General features: G+C 36.4%; 1 protein-coding gene across 5 annotated transcripts in view; it reads right to left on the minus strand.

Moving 5' to 3' along the window:
• Positions 1 to 24,090, minus strand: part of LOC113989701 (dystrophin) — a 553,659-nt gene that overhangs the window by 102,082 nt on the left and 427,487 nt on the right. For all 5 annotated transcript variants that reach the window (XM_027724535.2, XM_027724552.2, XM_027724569.2 and 2 more), the window contains exon 19: positions 13,235 to 13,295. In XM_027724535.2, coding sequence (XP_027580336.1) covers positions 13,235 to 13,295 — 61 coding nt within the window. The remainder of the gene's footprint in view (positions 1 to 13,234; positions 13,296 to 24,090) is intronic.

Raw genomic sequence — 24,090 nt, forward strand, 5'->3', positions numbered from 1 at the left:
GACTCAGGATTAATTCACATTTCTGCAGTGCCTTGTCCTATGGTATATTATCTCAGAACAAAAAGGGACAAGAGAGGTTCTCTTCCATAGTAGGAAAAACTTTAGCAGCTAGGTGGAATTCAGAGGGAGTCAGAAGCAAATAGCAATTAACAAATATGAAGCTGATATGTGTTAAAAAACTGACAGCTGTAAACCAAGATAGGTAATTTCCCAATATACAAAGGTTTAGAATTTATGGAATTAATCTAACATAGATAAAATAATCTGAGAGAGCTGTCTCACAGAAAATTGTTACTAAACATCATTACCAAGACAATTAGCTTTTTACAGTTTTGTGCCCTGGCTCCCCAGGTAAGAAAGTGATATTTCTGACAATGTCAGCCCCTGCAAACACTGATGGACAAAGAATTCGAGGTGATTTAAGTTAATGGAGCCTGCTGTCGTGGGAACTTCTGCTGGATCTAGATCACCTCAGTCTTCTTCAAGACAGGTGAGACACGTGGATAAGAAAGGACTATTTCTGTTGTTCCTTAAAACTCTGTTAATCCATGTGAATGGGTGGAATGTAAAAAGTATCTGCCTTTTGTGCAGAGGTACAGTAAGGCTAATACAGTGGTAATACAGCAATAATCATGCTCCAAACTGTAATCTGGAATTAAGTGATGGAGAGAGCAATAGTGTTGCAAACAATTTATAAGTTCTTCTCACATATTTCATAATTCATGCAACAAAACACTCTGAGCTGTTACAATTCATATAACTTTCACATAACTATTGTTATTGTGTATTGTTAATACAGTGAACACAGCATCTTTTAATGAGCCAGTAATGGCTGAGACTGAACGAGATTAGTGCTATCTAATCATAGTGACTGAGTACCAAGTAAAAATCTCTCAGAAGAAGATGAGTATTTTAGGCAGGAATCAGAAAGTACGTGTTTGGTGTAGGAAAAGGAGATAAATTATCTTAAGGACAAGCAACACTAAATGTGTAAGTAGGCATAAAGTGCATGTAGGATAACTAAGAGAGGCAGCAAAACATTGTGTAAAATAATTGAAATGTCAACAGAGAAACTGTTAACAGAAGAAAACATCTGTTTTGGTCTTTTTGAGCTTGGGATTTAATAACCATCTAATGGGTAGTGCTATAAACAGGAGAGAAAACTGTAATTAACAAGTTTAGAAGTCATCAGCATAACTAAACTAAACAAAACTCTGAAAGGAGTGGTGCTGGGGTTTCTACTAGGATATGCCCAGGGACTGAAGACTAAAAGCAGTGCTAAGAGAAACTAGAATAAAGAGGATAATGGGCTGGAGGAAGAGTGTTTCCAGGGAGAGGACGAGCTCTGCAAAGGGAGCATTAGAAAGCAAGGGGAAGATGCAGAATAAGCGAGCAGTAAATTATTACAAGGCAAAGCCTGACAACAAGCCAAGGGAAGACAAGAAAGGACAGCAGCAAGATGGTTTGTTGAAAGTGGTGGAATGACCTAGAAGAATGTGAACTCTGAAAAGATTCTTGGAATTGGACAGCAGGAAACTGTTAGTTACCTTATTAAGAGCTGTTTTAGGGAGAACATAGAACAGAAGCTAGAAATGAAATGACTGGGCAGGAAAAAAAAAACATGGACTAGAAACAGACACAAATTCCAAGAAAAAGAAGGGCAATGTTCTGGATATTGAACAGTGTCAGAGGAGAAATTTGTTTTGTTTTAAAAAGAGCAGTCCTGAAGAAAGACTCCCATGTAAGGAAAGAAGTAGCAGATAAACCTAAAAGGAAATACATCACTAGAAACCTTAAGTCCTAAACAAATTTTGTTATGCTCCTAATGTCTAGGGGGCTGAAAAATTTAAGCAAATAGACTTGTTCTCTAACAGCCAGCTACTTCATGTCCAACTGTCATTCTTCCAATTACTTGTTTTGAAATACACTATCTGTAACTGGCCAAGAAACTTGCTATGACCTCAGTGAAATTAGTTTCAAATGAAAATTTTCTCCTTTAAACAAATAATGCTTTTAAATACTATTTCTCTCACTGTGACAAGCACTTTGCTTTGAGTTCCTATTGCTGCACAGTAGTACAGCAGCAGCTTGATGAACATGCTTTCCTTTGACATGGACAGACCGTATGGTCTGTCATTGTCATTGGTGAAGTCCTCCTCCTTTTTTTTTCTTTTGGCTAATTTCTAAATAGTGTTCACAGAAAAACCCACCAAAAACACCAAACACATTGAAATTGAAGATTATTCAGGTATAAGTTTAGTTTAGGGATACTTCTAGAAAATTACATAATCTAAATCCAACAAAATACATAGCTGTTTAACGTGCTTTTCAGTCATCTCTGAAAGTATAGAATATGGTTGTCACTTGGAGCCAGCTTTTCTTTCGTGCTTCACAAAGGCAATATGAAACATGCAGTAATTTCTTAAATACAAATGCATGCTTTCCTATACCCACTGAAACTATAATTGTGAGGTTTATATTTACAGAAAATCCAAAGCCCTATTTGTTTGGGTTGCTGAATAACTCTGAATGATAGTTCAGCTACAGAGATTAGTTTTACATTTTAAACTGCATATATTCAGAATGGTTTTTTAATGAACTTGAACTAGCATTGTCTTACAAAAGAAAACACCGAATATCAACACTGTTGTGAAAGCAAACTTTTAATATTCATTGACTACATTTTTATAGTCAGGAATCAGCAAAACACAGCAGAAAAGTAATTGAACATGACTGCTGTAGCTAAGAGCTGATTAATATACACAAAAATATTTCACATTAGAACTAATTTACTAAGAAAATCTGCTCAGTAAAACTGGCAACTGCAGTATGACTGGAGCTGGTGAAAACATGGAAGTAGAGGATGCTTTTAAGCACAGAACTAAATGCAAGTTAATGACATGCAACACTGTAATCAAGATGTAAGAAGAACTATCATAAATGTAGGCTTGCTTACTTCAGAACTTCTCTAAGTTTAGGTGTTTAATCATATTTATCAAATTCAGTACATGATTTTTTTATCCCAGGGGTTCTCAGCAAACATGATTAAAAAAATGCCTCACTGATGGGAATTTTGTTTTAAATATTTTTCAAATTGTTCCTTAAGTGTTTGGGAAAAGGTAGTCCCAGGAGTAACAAGAATACATACATGTGCATATAACACATTTTTTAACCTTAAGATTCCAACCAAATTTGTATTTTTAAACCTTCAAGTGAACTTTCAATTGAGGGAAGATTTACCTATGAGTTTACTTCATATTGTTATTCTCTCTGTGTTTATATCTAAAACTAAATTATCCACTGGTTTACTTAGGGACATCTACAGGCTGTATCCTCGTTACTGCAGCTGCTGTTTTTGCATCTGGTCACATTTGCAATGCCTTTAACCTTTTTCTATGTTTTGTAAAAGGTGTGTAGGTGAGGTCAGCTACCAGCGTTGCCATTGATGAAGTCCTAAAGCTGAATGCAATTAAGCAGAGTTAAACTGAAGATGAAAGAGCAGATAAAAATTACTGATCTGGGAGGACACATGCAGCTCCTGATTTTCTAATGAAGGTGCAGCTTTTCTGTGTTTCAGCACACAGCAGAATCTGTTAGCTTTTTGTCACATTCTTTACAATGTTGTAATGTATATCGCTTTGCTTATAGACCCTCCAGAATGGTGGAATGGAAAATACTACTTGGAAACAAAATTTATTTTACTATTTCAGTGGTTTTATTCAATTGAAATGTAATTACTTTTTATTTGTCTTTATCATATTTCTTTATTCCATATTTTCAGGTCATAACCACTAAAATACTGGAACAAACCCAATAAATTTGTACAAGTATATACCCTTAAAGTCCCACCTATTTGAGATGCTTATGGGATATTTCCTGCTGCAAAAGTGTCTCCTAATTATAATCAAAGTATGACACTCATGTCCCGTCCAGAAATGCTCTGGGCTATGATTAAAATCTTATCATGGTGTTTTATGTTGGTGATATAATTGAAATGTTTGTATTAAGTCATCTATTCCATGTCAAGCAGAGTAATTTTCTAGCTAGCTCTTCACATTTTAATTCCATGCCTGTAACATTTCTCTCTAACAATTTTTCTTAGTATGCTTCATGAAGGGTGCCATAAACCTGAAGTATTATGTTTTACAACATTTTCTCCAATAATACCGCTTTTAAGCAAAAAAATGGAGTTAAGTTTCTTAAAACTGAAGCACAGAAAAATGTATCTTTGCTCCTCTGCTCCTGTAGTTCTGCAGTAGTGACAGAAAAAGCATCTTGAAAAAGAAAACCAGGAGACAAGTACCTAATAAAATTCAAAAGGCAATCTGGGCTATTTAATAACCAGATATCTAAAGCAGCATTTTTCTACTTAAATGTTAGAATATTATAAACTTTCCTAGCAGACATTGAGATAAATATAAAATACCTGAATGTGACTGAATTATCATGGTTTTAAGTATTTAGATTTCTCTAAAACCTTTTACCTACTGAATGGAAATGTTAATGTTAATCCCCCCCCCCACATCAACAGCCCACTAAATTTCATTAACATAATAGTGTGCAAATTCACATTATAAAGTGTGAAGTACATAAGAATAAAATTAATACCAACAACTTTGCACATATTTACAGCAACCTTCCTTCTTAGTGATTTCCTGCTCTATTAAGCAAGTTTGTGCCTCCCACCAGCCTCCAACTTAAAACCTACGTATGGTATTTATGCCAACAAATTTTGGTCCTTCTGAAAAAGAGGAGGGAAGATCAAGACACACAAACTGAGTGGGTGTTGAGTAGCAAAGTTTGACCTTTGCTTACTACTCTCCCCTGAAGGCTCCACTGTAGACACAGTGGCCCTGCTAGGCTGGTTATATAGAGGGTGCTATTTGATAATAACTGTTGTGCTGTACCGTAATCTCATTTCCTGAGCTCAATTGCCATGGAAAAAAACACGAATGCTTGTCTTATCAAAGCTACTTGTAAGAAAAGCAATTCATTCAGAGTTGTGATGCACTTTTTATGGTTGGTTTTTCTGAAATTATCTAGCCAGGGATTTCCTAATATAAAAGTTTATCTCATGGATACTTGAAATTCAAATCAAACAAGTAGCATGCAAGAGGCTGCCAAACCTATAGATCATATTTGAAATTGTAATTTATCTCATAAAATTAAACTTTTTAAACAGAAAATAAGAAGTAAGCAAAATGAATATAGATGATTTGATAATTCTTAACCTAGCCATTAGAATCTTCACTTAAATCTAAATGCAATCTTCTTGACATTTAAACAGTTCTCAACTAACTCATTTTATGTGTCCCTCAGAATCTATAGCTCCTAAGTGTAATATATACCCAAACTAATTCTCAGGATTGAAGGTCTAAAGACTGATGTGCAACACAGAACTGGTTTCAGCTATTACGTGACAAGAAGAAAAAAAAATTGAAGCAGATCCCATTAGGAGAAAAATGGGCCAAATACTTCATAGTCATGATTCAATCAGTAAAGACTAAACAAATCTCTCATGACAAGAAGTGTGCCAAGACAGGTGGGGAATATTCTGACTAATAGGAACTTATTGCAGTCTGTAGAACTGGGATCTTAGAAGGTCAGAGAAAGGATAGATTCAAGAGCAAGTCAGCATCTTCCATGAGTTCATTTTGGGAAAAAAGTCAATCCAAGAAAACACCTGACCTTGCTCTGACAGACAGGGCACTTAGGGAAACAGGAATAGCCCAGCTGGTATGTCTGATTATTGAACTCTCAGTCTTCTCTCGATTGTTGCATTGCCCTAGATGCCAATACAGAGCATTTAAGTCCTCCAAAGCCTGTGCCTCCATAGCAAATAGAGCTGGAAATGTAAATCCTACATGTTCATACCTGCTTCTTTTCTCATTGGTATTGAAACATTTCTTAACACACAATTATTAATTATAATCCTGCCACATTTTAGACTGACAAGATCATAAAGAACACAAAAAAAAGGCACAGTAGGTGAAGAGGGATCAATTTAATGCTGACTCTTATTATATGGATGGAATTTTTCTTGTGTAGAATGGGGAAATAGTTTGTCTATTTGTGGAACTGCATCAGAAGGGACACAGAACCAAGGGCAATGCAGACAATGGATGTGGCAAGTGCTGCTTTGGAGAAGCTGTCAGTCTTTGGAGGAAACAAAGAAAGTATGAGACTTCTTGGTATAACAAGAATATGTAAAAAAAAATCCGAGATATTGTTCCCCATTTCCTTAAAGATTACATTGGACAGTTGTCAGAAGCTGTCTCCTCTTTGTCTGTCATCTAAATTAAGTATGTAATTGATCTTTAAAAAAAGAAAAGTCTGACAGGCAAATCTTTCTATTTTTTTCCTTAATGTGTCTAATCTTTTCAAGTTCAAAGCATTCCAGTGGAAATCAAACATAATTCCTATTTTTGAATCCTGCTCATTAAGCACACAATGTTTAAAACATGGGCTTTGAGTCGATGGCAATAAATTTTAGCTATCAGGAGCAGCTGTAAAATCTACTTTTTAATGGAAGATTTGGCATATACTCTATAAAATAAGACCATATTGTATAGATGTCACTCAACTTTGTAAAAATTATATTGCCTATGTTAATTTTTTATTCATTTACTTCAGTTGTTAAATCCAGTTGGGCTACATTTAACAACTAGAGTAAAATGAAGCTGATAGAAATGAAGTAAAAAGTCAAATTCAAGCAAAAATCACATTCAGCTTACAACAAATACAACTTCATCTACAATAAAAGTAAATTACTTAAGGTTATGTAATTATGTTCTATTACACTACAAATACATGAACTCCTTGTAGAGTATCAAAAATTTACTTTTTCACACTATTGCCTAGAAAAATAGTTCATTTATTACTTTCCTACTCCCAGAGCTGGAAAACAATGAGCAGCTGGATTGAGTAGATTCAAAATGTTGATATGTCCCCTTTAATTTGGAAAACAGGAAAGGCAGATTCCATCTAAAATTCTCTTCCCCAGCTCATTACCTGCATAACACATTTTAAGAGATTTAACCTGCACAAAAATTACCCTTGCACTGCTTAACCCCTCTGTAACGCTTAGCACTGTATACTCTTCGTGAACATTTCTACTGAACGAATTTGACAACAAAGCTTAAGAGATTTACTCTCCACTTAACTATGAGCAGTGTCATACCAAGAGGACCAAGTGTTGTGTAAGCACCTGAGGAAGCTGCTCTCTGCCCTCCACAACGGGTGCCACATTACACCTGCTATGGTGGGAAAGCACATGGCTTCCCTCAGTTACTGCCCATAACAAGAGGCTACAGCCCTGCCCCCAGTTCCCACACAAGCTAGGATATGCTAAAACTGCTGCTGAGTACTTATAGTTCATTTAAAAACAAATTAAATCCCCTTCAGTTACTTCTCATGTGAGGGCAGTAAGTCCCTGCTGACAGATGGTAACGAAGAGCAGACCCACAGTATCTTCCTTGAGTGCTCTTGCTCAATCAGCAGGAACACATCTGTTTATACCCTCTGCTTTCATTTTAAAGGTAGTTAAAGGCTCAAGATTTCTAATTTATTTACACTGTGAGTTTAAATTTTTGTGACAAGTTTTGGAACCAAGGCTTCACAACCCTACAAATCATAAAGAAAAACTCTGCACTTGGACAAGCCTCCAAGAAATATCATTTAGGTTTTGATGCTAGGCAGCATTAGAATTTACATCACATAAAGGCAGACTGAAAAGTGTTATACTTTTTCTTTCCTTCACAATAGTTTCAATTTTCCTATGGAGAGTTCAGAACTGAAAGACAGGAAAAAATCATAATAGCTATGCTTTTAAGAAGCCAAAATAATACCTTTTTGGTACTTGGTAGATAGGTTAACACATGGTTGTTCATACATATGGTTGTTCACAGCTTCACTCACTACATATACGTAACCATACATTATTTATTTATGGTTCTTCACATCTCTCTCTGCTCTGTCTGACAGATATTTCCTACTTTCTTTTGTGTCTTGTACTTATCTACATTCTGCAGAAGAAACAATTAACCCAAGTGATTTTCCCAGAACAGCATCTCTTAGCTTTATTTTATCTTGGCAGAATTTAATTCAGATACATTCATTTATCCTGTCTCTAAGTTGAACAAAAGTAAAAGAATCATGGCTTTGATCTGTTTGCTTTTACAATGAAAACTCAGGGCTCTTAGCTTTCTTTTTTGTGTGTGTGTGTTGAAATTCTGCATGGTTAAACAACAATTAAAAGAGAGAATAAAAATTAAGAGAACAAAGAAGAATGTTTATAGAAACTGGCCTGCTGGATCTCCATTGTGAAGTAGGGAAAGACTGCAGGATCTAAAACTAGCAAAAATATATATCACAAGCTGATACATTAACTTCAAGTCAAATATTCTCATAGGAAACGACAATGTGGAAGAGAGTAAGCAAGTGGAGATGCACTCTCCTTGGAGTTAGCTCACTGCATAGCTAATTTATATGGATAGGCTCACATGGATCTTCTCAAGGAGTCAAAGCTCTGCTCCTGAGAATCCAGCTTTGTCCTCAGCAGGACAAAGTTCAGTGAACTGCTATAATCTGTATAAGAAAATAAGCTTGGCTGGGAAATAACTTGGAACGCTTCCTTTGTGGGAAGCGCTGAGATGAAAGACTACTGTATTTTTGCAGAAGCATTTTAAATCCTTCAAAAGAATGGGCACAGCAAGAGGGTAAGAAGACAGACACTATTAACTGGCAAGTCAGATACACAGAGAGAGAATAATGTCAAAGATTAGTACAAATATAGAAGTCACACCTACTAAGTTTCAACACATCACGGTGGCAGGACTACAGAATTTTATTTTTTAGAGAGAAAGTATGTTGCAGACTTCCATCCAACTCCTCCTCCTTAATCCAAGGAAACAGAGACCTCCTAGCACGGAGTAATGGACAAGTTTGCAGAGCACAGTATAAGCCACACACAAAAGAGATGCAAATATGGTTCACAGGACAGATGCTTAACATCCCCTCGTGCCATAGGAGCACAGGCACTGCAGAGGGATGGGGTTATACAGCAGGACCAGACACTTCTGTTGGTATTGCAAAATGGAAAGTAGACATTTCATTTTGTTATCTGTCACTGCTTTGAAGCAGCTTCTCTACCTGTTCGATTGGAAGATAAGAATATGTGTGTGCATGCATGCACATGTGAGATCCCTTTCATCATGGGGGGGAGTTCTGCTAAAATGTGATCTAACTTGAATTACAATGTTAAAATCTGCAGCCTCTCTGCCTTTAGTATCTGTCTTTTTTAGAATTTGAGACTTTTTTTTAATCTTTTCACGCATATTCAGTAATCTTTGAGGTGTGCATTTTTTCCATCTGCTTTTCAGATTTCTAAGGTAGAGTAATTACCTGTTTTGTCTTCTAAAAGTTAAATTTAGAAATTTTAATGAATACCTAAAACATTATTAGAGAGTGCAGACATGTCTGTGCCTGCTTCTGCCTTCCCATTTTCTGGGTTGCACTACAGTAAGAGTAGGATTAAGGTCTTCAAAGAACAGGACTGATTAAACTGAAAACTATTTTCTTTTATAGTCTTCTCCTTTTGTAATCTAATAAAACCTATAAATTCTGTACCAGACACAGGGAATATATCAAGGAAGAAAAGATCAAAAAAAAAAAAAATGGTTGGATAAAATGTTATTTTCAAGCAATTTTACATGTTTTATCTCAGAGGCAAAACAGGGGTTTTTAACTCGGTAACACGTTGTGGTCTGGGCAAGCGCTCAGTGCCCAGGCAGCAATGTCCACTTGCTGCTTGGGAAGCCAGGATACTTCTGCTGTCCTGGAACACAAAAATTAGATTTCCTCAGTTTGCTGGGGAAGAGAAGGGTGGGGCTGAAATTCTGGTCTAGCTTATTATCTCCATAAGAAGGGAAGCACGTGAAAGGGTGGAAGGAAATCCACCAAAATGCTGCACAGGCCATTAAAAGGCAGTTTTCATGAGGCTGACACTAGGCCAAGAAACTACCAAATGGCAGGAGCTGGGAACAACTGAAACAGGTTGCACACTGTCTATAATTATATTTTCCATGGCAATGATGCCTATACCTATCCAATTTGAAAGAAACCCCAACCAACTGGTGTGAATAAGCTCAAGAAGGAATTATTGAAGTGATAGGTTTAGAGGCAACTAGTTGCTACAGATTAATCAGCTGTATATAAATGAATTTTTAACCAGGAAAATCACAAGTCTTGAAGATACCTAGCCATAAATAAACATCACTGCTGAAGATTTAGCACTAAGCACTGCCTGATTTATGGATTACTGGGTGCAATGTCATTGCAAACGTGAAAGTGATGAGAGAAAACAGTTAAGCATCAAGGGAAAAGCAGATAAAATGGAAGACAGTAAAATGTGTAGCAAATCTGGTTAATGAAGGAGGCTAAGACCAATACTCTGCAGCTTAGTCTTTGTGAAGTTCTTTTAGAGAATTAACAACTGGTAGAAAAGTAATAGGTCAAAGATTAGAGAAAGAATACGCTGCTTTTAAAAGACAAAATGGAATAGAAAACAGTTTAGTTGTTTGTAAATACGAAATATGAGTGATGAGAAAGAATGTAAAGAAAAATGACTGAGGACAGCTGGAGAAGGCAATAGATGTAGCAGCTCACTAAGACTCATGAAAATTTAACTGCTTTGTTTTGCATCTCAAGAACAGCAAGTTTTTCTATAAAGGATGTGGCTAAATTTAAACTTACATTAAACTAGTAACATATGACAGATGCACTTGACCCCTTAACCAAACTAGCAATAGTTTGGTACAGGCTCCAAAGGAAATAAGGGTCTGAGCTGCAGCCAGGCCAAGAACTCCTCTAGGGAACCAAAAAAAGGGCAGAGTGACCCAGTGAGCATCGATGCACATGAGCTTGAAACATGGATTGTATCCTTAATGCGTGAATAACAGGTGGCTTTTCCAAGACTCATTTATCAAAGAACAAAGAAAGTTGTGGGTACAAGGAGCCTCATGCATACCCTTCCAACTATATTAAATTTGACTATGAGTCAACTTCTTTATCCCAGAACTTTGAAAACCTAAGGGAGCCTCCTCTGAGCTCTCCCTGCAAGGCAGCGTGGCTGCATGGTGGTGATCTCCCTTTGCACTGGGACAACTCTCAAGGTTGTTCCTTGAGGCAGAGACGGTCTTTGGATCTTTGGATGACTCCAGCTCAAATTCTCTCTAAATTACAACTGGACTGCACACCAGTGACTGTCCCCTTGAGCTGTGACCCCTCTCAAGGATTGAGATTCCTTACCTGACACGAAGAAATCCTTCCTTACCAAGGTGGAGAGACCCTTATTTACAATAGATCCTCAATAAGTGGCTGATAGCATGCTAAACCAATACTAATGAAATCCATGTAGTTAATTCCTTTAAACATACACCATGGTCCAAGTCTGAGACTAAGACTGGACCTAGCCACAGTTAAGCTCCATCAGGAGTTTAGAAAACAAGAGGGTCTTCTCCCAAACTCGTGACCCAACAGGAGGGTTTCCCTCACCCTTTGGCATCTTTGGTCTATATGTAAATCATTTGAAATAGATTTGAACTCGATTTTCCTTTTTATGTTTCATCCCTGTAGGATGTAACAGAGTGAACCTTGCCAGTGAACTTTATTAAGCTATGCTTTTATAAACTGACTTTTGTTAATATCTCTGACAGTGATTCTTTAAGCAATCTCAATCACAGATTTGTGACAAACTAGCATAGTTGGCAGGATCCTAAATCGATGCATGACTTAATGCTACAACTGTTATGGCTATTAAAATATTTTCTAAGGTGAACAAAATAAAATAAATATATTCTTTGGAATTTGTAAATGGCCTAATATAGAAGACTAAAAAGTATTAAGGAGTAAGCAAGACCAGCACTGACTATTTTTGCACAGAGTCAACAGTCACCCTTGGCTGCTGGATGTGAGTAGCACCAAGAGAGGTGGGAAGCAAGGCATGAAATGCATCTTGCGCCAACACTAAGAATTGACAAGGAACTTCCCCCCATGACGTCAAGTCATGCCATGTGAAAGAGTAAAGGGGGATCTTTTCTTTCATATTAGTGCCATAAACTGACTCTTACATGCCAGACCATCAACTTACTTTCCAGCATGTCTCTGGTAGATTGCCTCTCCTTCTTGATTGAGCTTTCCAGCTTCCTTGTGACTGTTTCATTATTCATAGCCAAATGCAAACATTCAAAAAATTACAAATTTAATGCAAGGGTTAACCAGGCAGGTACTGCTGTACCTCTGAACTGCACTACAGACTTAGTTGCCTTCATGCATAACTCAAATGTTTGTTCTAAAGCTGCTGTAGAAGTTCACCCTATTGTGAAAGTTGCAACTGAAGTGCCATTGCAACTAACTGCAACCAGATGGCTTCAGTGACACTAGCTGAGTTGGAAAAATGTCTAGGGAATATAAGGAGGAATCAGGTAAAAATGTGTATTAAACAATACGCATGTTTCTGTTACTTGCATTGCCATCTTTATAGCAGGTATTGCATCACCTCTTTCCTTCAGAAATTATATAAGTAGTTCAAGGCATATTACAGATAAAGAACTCAAAAGAAAAGAAAAAAATGTATTAAAACATCTTTATTGTTGTTTTTGTGTGGTGAATCTGTTTAGGGCACAAGAAGCAGGTGTTTCCATGTTGTTGATTTTTAAAAAATTTCTACTCATTTTTTGTGCAGGCACATCTCTTAAAGCAAACTAATTTAATTTGGGAACTAAACTATAAAAGATTAGTCTGTAGGGACTAATTTCCCATGTCATTCCCCAGCTATGGACTTTACCAAGTACTGTCCCTAAAGCAATTCTTAGTATTGAGTACGTACATTGCTAGGTTAAAAAAACTCCTAGTGTATCACATTTTGCAAAACCTGCCATACATACTGTTCAGTGGGCAATGGCACAAATTAAACTATAATCCAGATACCCTGAAGCTTTACTTCATTTGCAGGTGATTTACAGTAGCATAAACCCAAACAACTTACAAATCAATGCATCCTACAGTGTTTTTAAATAACTAGGACACTTCTATGAAATGTATAGCATGCTTTACTCCTTTCTGTCCTTCCCATTTAGGCACTATAGGAGCAGTTCACAATAATCTGAGAAAATTACTAAATATCCTCTTAAATAAGAAATGTAAATAGCTGGAATGAATTACTATTTATACTCACTTGATATAATACGGCACTTTGTTTGGTGAGATTGCCCTCTCCCAGGGGCCTTGGACAGAAGCTGTTAACAACAAACAAACATACAAATAAATAAATAAGTAACTGCACACATACATTCATACATAGAAACATACCTAGGAGAGAAACATGGAGGTCAAACAGGAAAGACAACGTTAATCTCCAGAATTACAGTTTTACACTCGGCCACGTTGATACAGGTCTGTTTGCTCAGTTGCCCATGAAGACAGGAAGGATTAACCTACTGTTCAGAAATTTCTGTCCTAATCTGAGAGAAACTGAACTCATTCAGCTGCAAAGATAAATATAAAAAAACCTCCTTGAGAGTTAAGCTTTCAGAACAGATATGAAGCAGAGGAAGCAACCTCTCTTTCTGGCATGTTCTTTTATAGCGTTCCTCCTGCTAATGTGTTTGACTGGGATTTCTTCTATTTCTTTCCTTGTGTGGTCAGCACTTTCCCTCTTTATAAGAACAGAATTATGCACTTGTTTACAAGTTACACTGAGAGACCATCTAAGTATTTTGTTTATTCTCTTGTTGACTTGTTTTAATTGGTAAACACTTTTATTTTTATTTCTCTACATTACTAATTGTGCTTATTGCCTTCCTATAACAGCAAATAATGGAAAAAAAAATGACAGTGTGATCACAACAAATAGAGAGGAAATTACATTACTCACTCTTGTCTATCACAGTGTTAAATGTCAACATCAACTTACAGCATAATGAAAATATTTTGCAACAAAGGTTTTATAAATCTCATTGTGGCAAAACAATTGTAAAGTATTTTTCATTAGAGGTGTTATTAGAGGCAGAGATAATTTATAGATTAGGCCATAATCAAGAGGTGTTTTTTTATTAGGAGTTTTTTGTCTGTCAAAAGCAGTAAAACAAGAATTTTCTTTAATATAATGATTAAAACAGAAAACATATGAAAAGTGATGTAGTGGAGGAAAAAAAAGCCTGTTTGTTTCACCCAGTGTAACCCTTCTTTTTAGTGACCCCTACTGTTCACAAACGAAAGTAATTGTTACCAAGACAACTAGTAATCAGCTGCTTGACCATTTGGGTCTATTTTCTTTCCCTCTCTTATTCAAAATAGATACTTTAAAAACACCACTCCCAAACTTCAGGTACTTTAACAGTCAACAAATCACAATCCACACAAATAATAATTTCCTATATGCACATTTCATATATTTTGTACCAGATTCGCAGAAGTCAGTCTGCAGAATGAAGTATAGTGCCCCTCCCTCGCCCACATATTTGAGTGTGGGCAACAAGAGCTGGAGGAAAGAGATGAAACATGCTTAGAAAAATGGCTGTATAGGGAAATCTTGCTATTTTTTTAGAGCTGCATTCACACGAATTGTGAAGAAGGGCTGGAGGGAGGCTGAGGATTCCACAGAGGGGAGACAAATCAGAGAGCAGCAGGGGGGAAACTGGTGCCATTCTAGATGGTCAGAAGAGAAGGGAGAGCTGCTGGGAACAGGGTACAGGCTGGGAAGAGAGTGAATGGGTTTCACATATGTTTTGGACAATGCTAAGAAGCTAGGGAAAGGAAGGAATATGTTTGGAAGAAATAGAATCATAGAATGGTTTGGGTTGGATGGGACCCTAAAGATCATCTAGTTCTGACCTCTCCACCATGGGCTGGGAACCCTTCACTAGACCAGATTACTTAGAGCCCCATCCAGCCTGATCTTGAACACCTTCAGGGATGGGGAGTCCACAACCTCTCTGGACAACCTTCCAGTGCCTCACTATTCTTACAGTAAAGAATTTCTTCCTAATATCTACCCTCCTTCAGCTTAAGGCCATTCCCCTTTGTCCTATCACTACCTGCCTTTGTGAAAAGTCTCCCTCCATAAATGTGATAATATTGTTTCAGATTACTGGTGGCCAAGGAGTTCTGAAAAATCTACCTCAGCATCTCTGCAGGTCCTGCTGTCTTCAACTTCCAACCAGCCACCTGTAGCTAAGCTGAGTGTCATTGCTTTCCTATTATTTATATTTACACAGATTTGCATCCTTAAAAAAAGTAAAATTAAATTTTAAAGGTATGAACCATGAGAACCAGTAACTCTCAAAGTGTGTAAGAGATAGAATTTTAATTATGGTGTTAGATCTCCTGGAAAATTAGCTCACTGCCCTGCCATTGAAGTCTGCAGCATGACCCATAAAGGCAAGAGCATAGCTGTATGCATTTTAAAATACAAACACTCAAATATACACTTAATTTATACATGATCAAATATTCCTTCTTATACCAGGCACTGCCATTTTGTTCAATGTTCACAGACTGCACACTGAGGAGCTGTGAAGGCCAAGGCTGCTGTCCATTGAGCTGCAGCTGCTCAGTTTCTGTGTACTGCTATAGCCTCAAATGATGTAAAGATACAATCTGTTATGTCATTTATAGGAATGCAAAAATTATGAAAAATAGAATATTATATAATGTCTTGATGTTAAATACCTTAAAGTAAGGGAATATGTCCTACATTCAACCCTATTTTCAGGTTCATACAAAATTCTTAAACATGATGCTTAATTATTCTTTCTACTGCTGTATTTGTTCATAAACTGCTGTAAATGCAATTTTGGGGACTGATCCAATATTCTCCATCATCTAGATGGCACTAGGAAACAAAAGCCAAGGAATTAGAGAGAGATTACAATTTCATTTTATGCTATCAATTACTAGGTGATTTCTTTGCATGTTTTTATTCAGTAATGCTAACCTGTGTGCTAATATGTGGTCCATCGAATAGTTTTCAAACGCTTACTCAGTGACAATTGTAAGGTTTCTTACCCATGGGGATTGGTATTGTCTGAGGAATAATTTGAATGAGATTACAGTAAATTACCATTTCGGAAAATAAAATACCCTCCAGTATTAACTAAGAATTGACCTTCTTATATATTTCTCTCCCAATCTTTAATATTCCCAATGGGAATACTACCAAGCAACAGTTCTCTTCCTTTAAGATTTGTTTTGACTTCAATACCTGAAGGACAGAATAGATTGCTGTGTGTTTTTCAGAAGATGTACTTCTTCTGTTGCTTCTGAATTAGTCTGGGTAAGAGCTTTCCTGTCATAACTTATTATCACAGAATCTCACATACGATAGTGTTCTTGATCCATTAGAAGGGGAACAAATACTTTAGCTTTCATGAGAGCTAAGTGCTATAGGAATAACAAACAATTCTGTGATGTTCTGCATAATTGGATTTAGTGTTCCTTCAAGAGATTGCTGTGAAGCTGTCTATAATACACTTTTGGTCTCCTGGATGATTCTAACCTTGCATAAATTTGAGTTGACAAAATACGCAGTACTTTTTACAGCTACACATAGAGAATAATCATTTCATTTTTGGCAGAAGCCCAGAAGCTGAGAACTGCTGTTTCTTATCTTTGGTTATCAATACAGGTTTACTATCCATTATTAAGTTAGTACAGGTAAATGGTTAAGACCATTTTAGTAGTCAATCTAAAAAGTCTTGCTAGCAAAGGCTGTATGATGCTCTAGTAACTCTGTGTGCTACAGCACTCAAGAAGCAGATATTTCCTGTTTGCTAAGAGTAATTCAAGTGTTTTACTGTTTGAGCTTGCACAGTGTAAGAACCCATTACCATACACTGAGCTACTTTCGATGCTGTTGACTGAAATTAAATACTACAACAAAATATAGGGCATTTTAAGAGTGAATTTAAATTTCCCTATATTTTATTTGCATATGTATACAATTAAATGGTTATTTATTTCATTTTGGAGTTTTTCATTCTGTACATGTGCTAACAGCTGAGACTTGTTTTGCCCGTGAACACAGTTCCTGACGGTAAACCTATATCCTTACTTGTTTGCAGAATGTATAATGAAACAGTGGTATGCTGGCTCTCTGAACTTCAGTAGTATTTTAATCTATGCAGGGATCTGAATGAAATATTAAAGAGGATGATAGTATAATTTTTTCCTGTGTTGATATTACAAAAAAATAATCTTATAAATATTTCACTTTAGCACTACAAACATAATGAAAAATACATGTATGTTTACCAATAGTAAACTATTTCTCCTTCAGTTATTCAAACAGTAAATTTAGTATGTCCACATTTAACTGTTACTCTCAGTAATCCTTATTTACATAGTCAGCACACAATTCTGGTCATGCATGAGTGTACATTGTCAGTTCTAAATACAAAGAAAAATCTTTTGACTCTTGTTTGTCACTGTGGGGTTTAGGACAGAAACCACAAAGAAGCAGTGCATGGTGCCCATACATGGTTACATACAGCCTCTCAATTATTTTTTGCTTCGGTACAAATTTATTATATTTATTATATATGCCTTTCAGCGTCATAGTAGTTAAAGCTAAGCTCATTTTTACATTCACATTCCCCTGCTTGGTGGCCACAGTAGCTGTAACTCAGCAAGGTGCTTAATTATACTTCACATTTTAGTGATAACGATTCTCTGGAATTATTCAGCCTAGAAACTCTACCTGCATGACTTACATTGTTCCACCTAGCATCATCATCATTAATATCTTAATACATAGAGATAGGAAATTATTTATTCACATAAAGTTTGTTTTGATACTAATATATTTCACTACAGCAAGGTAAGGAGTTGGTGACTTCAGATAAAGGCAGGAAGGGAGAAAGAAATGATAAGACTATCTTTGCATCTGGAAAGACTCTGATTCCCCAAGAATCAGAAGTTCACATCAGCAAGCTACCTTAACTTTTCAAAGAAGATGCATTGAGTACTATATTTCAATTATTTTCAAATTACACCATTATAAATTAAAAACTACTGCTCTCCACAGACTATAAGGAGCTCATGCTTCTCCTCCTTAGAGAACATGCTAAAGCAATGTTTCCCCAGCATAATCAGTTTATGATACACACTGGCAGGATGCCATCTCCAAAACGTATGCCTGTGTGACAATGGCACAATAGTAGTGTTTGCATAATCTACAAGTTCTTCAAGATCCTTTGCAACAAATGTCAGTATACACCTCTAAAAGATTATTTTTTTTTTACCCCAGATTTATAGAGAATTGATTTCTAAATTATGTGCATCTATTATTGAACTAGGTGAGACAGATGAACAATCAGACTGTCTTGTGTAGCACCGAGGTCTAAGATTGCACCACAGAGCTGAGAAACTGATGTCAGAGGCAGAAACATCAATCAAAACCTGCCTTTCATAAGGACTACACAGCATGGGGTCTATTCTGCTCCTCACTGCACATGGGGATGGATTCATGGGCATTTTGGAGACAGAGGGCCCCTTCTCAGCTTGGATTCTGCTTTTCTGAAGCCCAAGTAAACACTCACTACTTCCCTGGAATGCCAGGGAATGTATTCCCTGGAATACATCTGTTGCTGTAACACACATGCAGACATTTACTGAACACACCATTTTTAGAGCACTTCTAACCAATTTGAAGAAAGGATTATTAGCATTAAAAAGCTCAGCACATGATCAGGGCCAATTACAACAGTCATTTTACAAGAGTTATAAAAGAGGCCCTTCCATCTTGCATTTCCTGCTGGAATCTTTATGGCCAACATCAGATTTATCACCTGCAGTATAGGGTCAACATCATACAATAAAATCTAAATAATGAACACCCTTAATCATGAACAGTGTTTCCAGAAGTTTCCAAATCTCACTTTTAACAGGAAATATACAATCCATCTAATGCTCATTTTCTTAAATGTCACAGTACTCTAAAATGGTAAAAATACAAACATCTACTTGTTTAGTAATAGAATACTAAATGAAATACAGTAAAATGATAGAGTCTACAATGATCCACATACCCCAAGTTACAGGTACTTCATATGGCTAGCTTCTGTTACACTCTTATGCTCTTAAAAATAAGATCTCTAAAGCTGATTGATCAAATTAGACTTAATTAAATTAGACTAATAGAAAAACAAATATTTGGTAAATATTCCATGTCTTACATAGCAAGATATAACAGAAATTTTTAGTATACATATATAGAATATGCCTATTGTATTCCAGTCCTGGAGCCTGAGGAAAAAGGAATGTCCTAAACTGAACACAAAATACAACTCATGAAACCATGGGCATATCGTTAAATTCATCAGAGTTAAACCCGGCAGTGTGAAAAAATGAAGTAGTTTTCATTTAGATTCACAGATCCAATATCACTCCAAAAAGAGTATAAAATATTTTGGGGAAAAACTTGTCTTAGCAACATACTAATTCAGAGAGTGGACAAAACTATAATAGGCAATAAACCATCTTTTGAGTCTTATACTCATTAAGATTAAAAAATAATATTTGATTACTTGCAAATTATTTAGCATTGCAGAATATAGGATATCCTGCTAACCAAGGATAAATTAAAGAAATTAATTAGGCTGCCATAAAAAAAATAAGAGAGCATTTTTCCTAATCAATCCCTCCCAGAAAACCCTCTCTGCATTAAAATAAATACCACACAGCATTTTTAAATTGATGACAAATGAAAACCGAGAGTTAAAAATAACTTTTAACTACCATTCTAAGATATTTTTGTTGAAAGCCTTTTTTTTCCACAAACACTAGACATTAGTTACAAGGAAAAATTGCTTGCTTCTGGGTGAAGAGAGGGGGAGAACACCATCATTTGAAAACTGACTTTATAATTTTGTTCAGAAGTTTGTATCCAATGTATTATAGTAGAAAGGGTCACTTAGTACAATAATGCAGGAAAGAGAAAAATATAAATATAAAGCTAGAATTCCATAAATCTTATTTCATTGTGAATTTAAAAAATTATTAAAATTTATGGAGAGATTCTCTGTGGTTTTCCTGAGAATAATACATAATGAAAAAATTAGGGCTCACAAGAAAATATGGTGATCATGTGACTTCATGACATACTTTCACTGTGATATTAATTCTACTAATTTTATTCCAAAAGTAAGCATAAAGATATTCTTTCAAAATATATCAATGTTTAATTACTCTAAAAACCTTTAGCTGTCAGGTCAAGGCTAGCACTACCAAAAATTGTAGCTATGGTCATGGTACTGTAAATAAGGAAGAAATGGATTGAAGAAATTTTTTCCTAACTTTAAATCTGATTTATTCATCCCAAAAGTCTTGAGGTTGAATTGGTGCCCAGTGGTGGTAGAAATTCACCATGATAATAACAAGGGCAAGACCTGTGAAGTGAATTTTTTGTTGGTACTTTAATAGTTTTTCCTTTTTCAGAAGCACATGTAGTCATTTTGCATTTACACAAAAGTTTTCTAGCAGTCAGGCTCCTCTAGCTAATATGACCATATTTAAATTCAATAATAAAATCCCTCTGCTTTCAGAGAGTTCTCACAGTTAGGCTGTTTTTTTAGTGACCACTTATCCTCTATCTTTATTCTACTACCTGGTAATATTTTCTATTCAAAACACTGGATGTCATATCTAAAATTATTACATTATTCATCCAAAGACATGGATGAATGGACATAATCTTCAATGTTTGCTTGTCAAAAGTGTTATCTGAAAGACAATATGACATAATGTATGCAATAAGAAATAAGAGAGAAAGACGCAGTTGCTAGCACTGAAAAATAATCTATCAGATGGATGGGTGAAGTGTCTTAAGTCATAGAGCCCTGTCATTTTCAGAGTCAGATGTCTTAATTAGCAGGACTTGCCCTTTCAAAGACATCTGCCTGTGCAAGAAAGAGCTTCCCTAATCTTTGCTTTGCATAATAATCTAATCACTCACACAGAAGGTGGGAGATGTAAGTACTTGACTTCTCTTCCAGCTTGAAGGAATTTAGACCTACACCTCCAGTTTCTCAGGACAGTGGCCTAAATAACTGAAGGAACACACAAAGGCACAGAAAGAAGAAAAAAAAGCCCGATCTGAACTTTAACAGCTCTGAGCTTATCCTGAGAGAGACCTAGCTTACAGAGCCCACTCCCATGACCATATATTTTATTTTTAAGCAACAGCTGTCTGATATAAAATGCAGCAGATGCACTCTGATCATGATCTTGCAATATAAACTGTTGGCCCCAGCATTAGTCACCTTTCTGTTTCTGAATGAAAGCTGCTGTGGCTGCCTTGTTTCATGTTGAAGTCAGTGCTGTTCTTGCTTAGGCCAAAACTGAAAGGCATTGTTAGGTATCTACAGTTAGAATACAGGTCCTAGCATATATTTGGGGGTGTGGATTGACCAGTTTGGTGCTGGTGGATGCAGGTAGCAAAAGCTCGTAGCCTTGGAAATGCAAATCCCAAAATGTTCGGTAGATGCCTATCCACCTGTTAGCCTTGCAAACCTAAATGTTCTTTCTGTTCCTTGTATTTTCAGGTTATTCCACACTAACAAAAGTCCATGTTCTCTGAGTTTGGAAGTCACAAGTAATGCCTGGAATCTTCCACTCTCAGTCTTAAGTAATTGCTGGTTATATCTTGAGCACTATTTCACGCAGTCACTTCATTGACATGCTATACTTACGAACAGATGGCTCATACTGGGGCTGCACAGTAAATTACAAGGTTTGCTCACGTTTTTAAAAGATGTAATACCTTCTATTTTTCAGCAATCATAAGCAGTGCATATGAATGAACTATGCCATTAAAACCAGGATTGATAGGAGGCTGGAGAGCACAGCAAATGATATTAAAACCAATTTTGACATCAATCCTACCTCTCATTTATTGCATCTCAAGAAAAAGTAATAACCACTGTGACAAATATAGGTGGGTCCTCCAACAAGAGACAATGAATCCCATTCTATGTAAGAGGCAGAATCACAGAGAAAAATAAAGGTGAAGTCAAAATAGTAAAATTATTCCAGAGGAGTCACTGAGAACTCTGGAGCTGGTATTATGTTTGAAATTTGCAGACACTTTTTTTCACACCTCAATTACTGCATATAATTCCCAAATTAAGCACCATCATCCGTGAAAGGATCACAGATTTTTTAAATTACTTTGCTAAATATTTACAAGTTTCTCTTTAATAGAAAGATCTCATTTTTGCTATTTTTTTACACTCTGATTTAGAGAATTCTAATTAAACAGCAAGTCCTTCAAAACAAACTCACTTCAAGAATTCATGATATAATGTCTTGCACATGTAGTAACTTTATCAGATATATCTTAACAACTATTGTTGTGAATGCTGGGAACTTCTGTCCTTGGTAAGGAACGAATTGAGGAGGAGCTGGGACTGTGGAGACAGGCAGAGTGAAATGAGTATGGGGAAGCATGAAGAACTGATCAGAAGATCAAAAACTGAGGTGATAGAGCCCAGTAAAAAATGTAGAATGCATGGAAAGAGGCAAGTTCCTGCACTAGCAGAAAAGTAGGGGCCGTTTTTAAAAGTAAGGGCCACTTTTGCCTCAGATGCTTGAGGGCACACCACAGCCTTGGTGGACAGAGACACTAGTGCACACCTTTCCTTTGTCACTATCTTTTTAACTCACAACCAGGAGACATTTGAATTATCCTGTGCAACAGCACAGATAAACACTGTCACCTGGTCATTTGGAAGATGAAAGAGTGGAAAAAGAACATTGAACTGCATGAAAAGACAATGGAGAAAAATTGTCCCTAAAGTAAAAATATTACAAAGGAGGAGACTTTTTTCCCCCTTTTTCACTCCTTATCTCTCTAGCTCACACTTTCTTTCCAATCTCTTTCGGAAACAGCTCTAAGAATAGCCCTTAGAACAGCCTCCAAATGCTTAAAAGCAGGGACTACCACTTGATTCCTTGCCTGCACAGGGCATGACAAATATGAGGTCCCTGCATCACTTCCCCATTATTTTTGTGCTAGGTTTTCAACAGCCGTGTGCAGCTTCTGCTTAAACCAAGCAGAAACAGACAGATGATGCTATAATTTCTATGTATAAAATAATAGCAAACACATGAAAAAATTACCACAGATTAGTAGCTCATATTTATTTTTTTCAGACAGGAGAGAAATGTAATACAGTCACTGATTTTATGTGAACTTGACTGCAGTACCACCCTTTTTGCAGAACTACTTAATGGTATATCAACTCTAAACGGACCATTTTTTGTATAAGGATATAAACACAGTTGGGAGCTGAAGATTATCCCTTGCACCTTAAGGTGAGCAAGCATGTATGGTAGAGGGAAAGCTGATGTTGAGTTAGAGGATGAAATGATTATAACTTGCATATAAACTAGGTATGCATCAGCCAATAGATTGCTTATTTTCCTTACTGATTATAGTTTGCATTGATATTATGTGTATCTCAGCTCCTTAGATAAAAATGCTCTGAGTTGAGCTTATAAAATAAACCCAGAAAAGTTTCTATGATTCATCTCTTCACTGCTGCTGCTACAGCTAGACTGATCAACTTAGACTGTTAGCCATGTACTGAAAGTTCATTTACAAGCCATTAAATTCACCCTCATTTGACCTGCCCAATTCTGTTTGGCAACCCTTAGGTTTGCCTTGTTCAACCCCAAAAGTACAGCAACAGAAAAAAGACTAGTGCTAGAGGGCTAAGACTGTGGTTCTCCCTTTCCTGCAGTGCTATCTCTCCAAGAGATGTGCTTCCATCCATGTAGGGATGCAGCAGAGGTAGTACATAAAAAGCACGTCAAAGCATGATATTTTCCTCAGGCATAGTAATACTACATGATACTGAGGAACTGGAGGCTTTTTGAATTTGGTGCTTATGAAAGATGGAATTGATATGGCAGTTTCAGTGACTGAATACTTATACTTGTGAAAGATTCTGTAGATATTTTCAGAGCTTCAAATACCTAACTTTTGCAAGCATGGGTAAGAATATGTATTTGCACACACAACTAAGGGAGAGA

Source organism: Pipra filicauda, unplaced genomic scaffold (genome assembly GCF_003945595.2).
Source record: "Pipra filicauda isolate LSUMZ 115617 unplaced genomic scaffold, ASM394559v2 scaffold284_size963001_pilon, whole genome shotgun sequence".
NCBI classification, from domain to species: Eukaryota; Metazoa; Chordata; class Aves; order Passeriformes; family Pipridae; genus Pipra; species Pipra filicauda.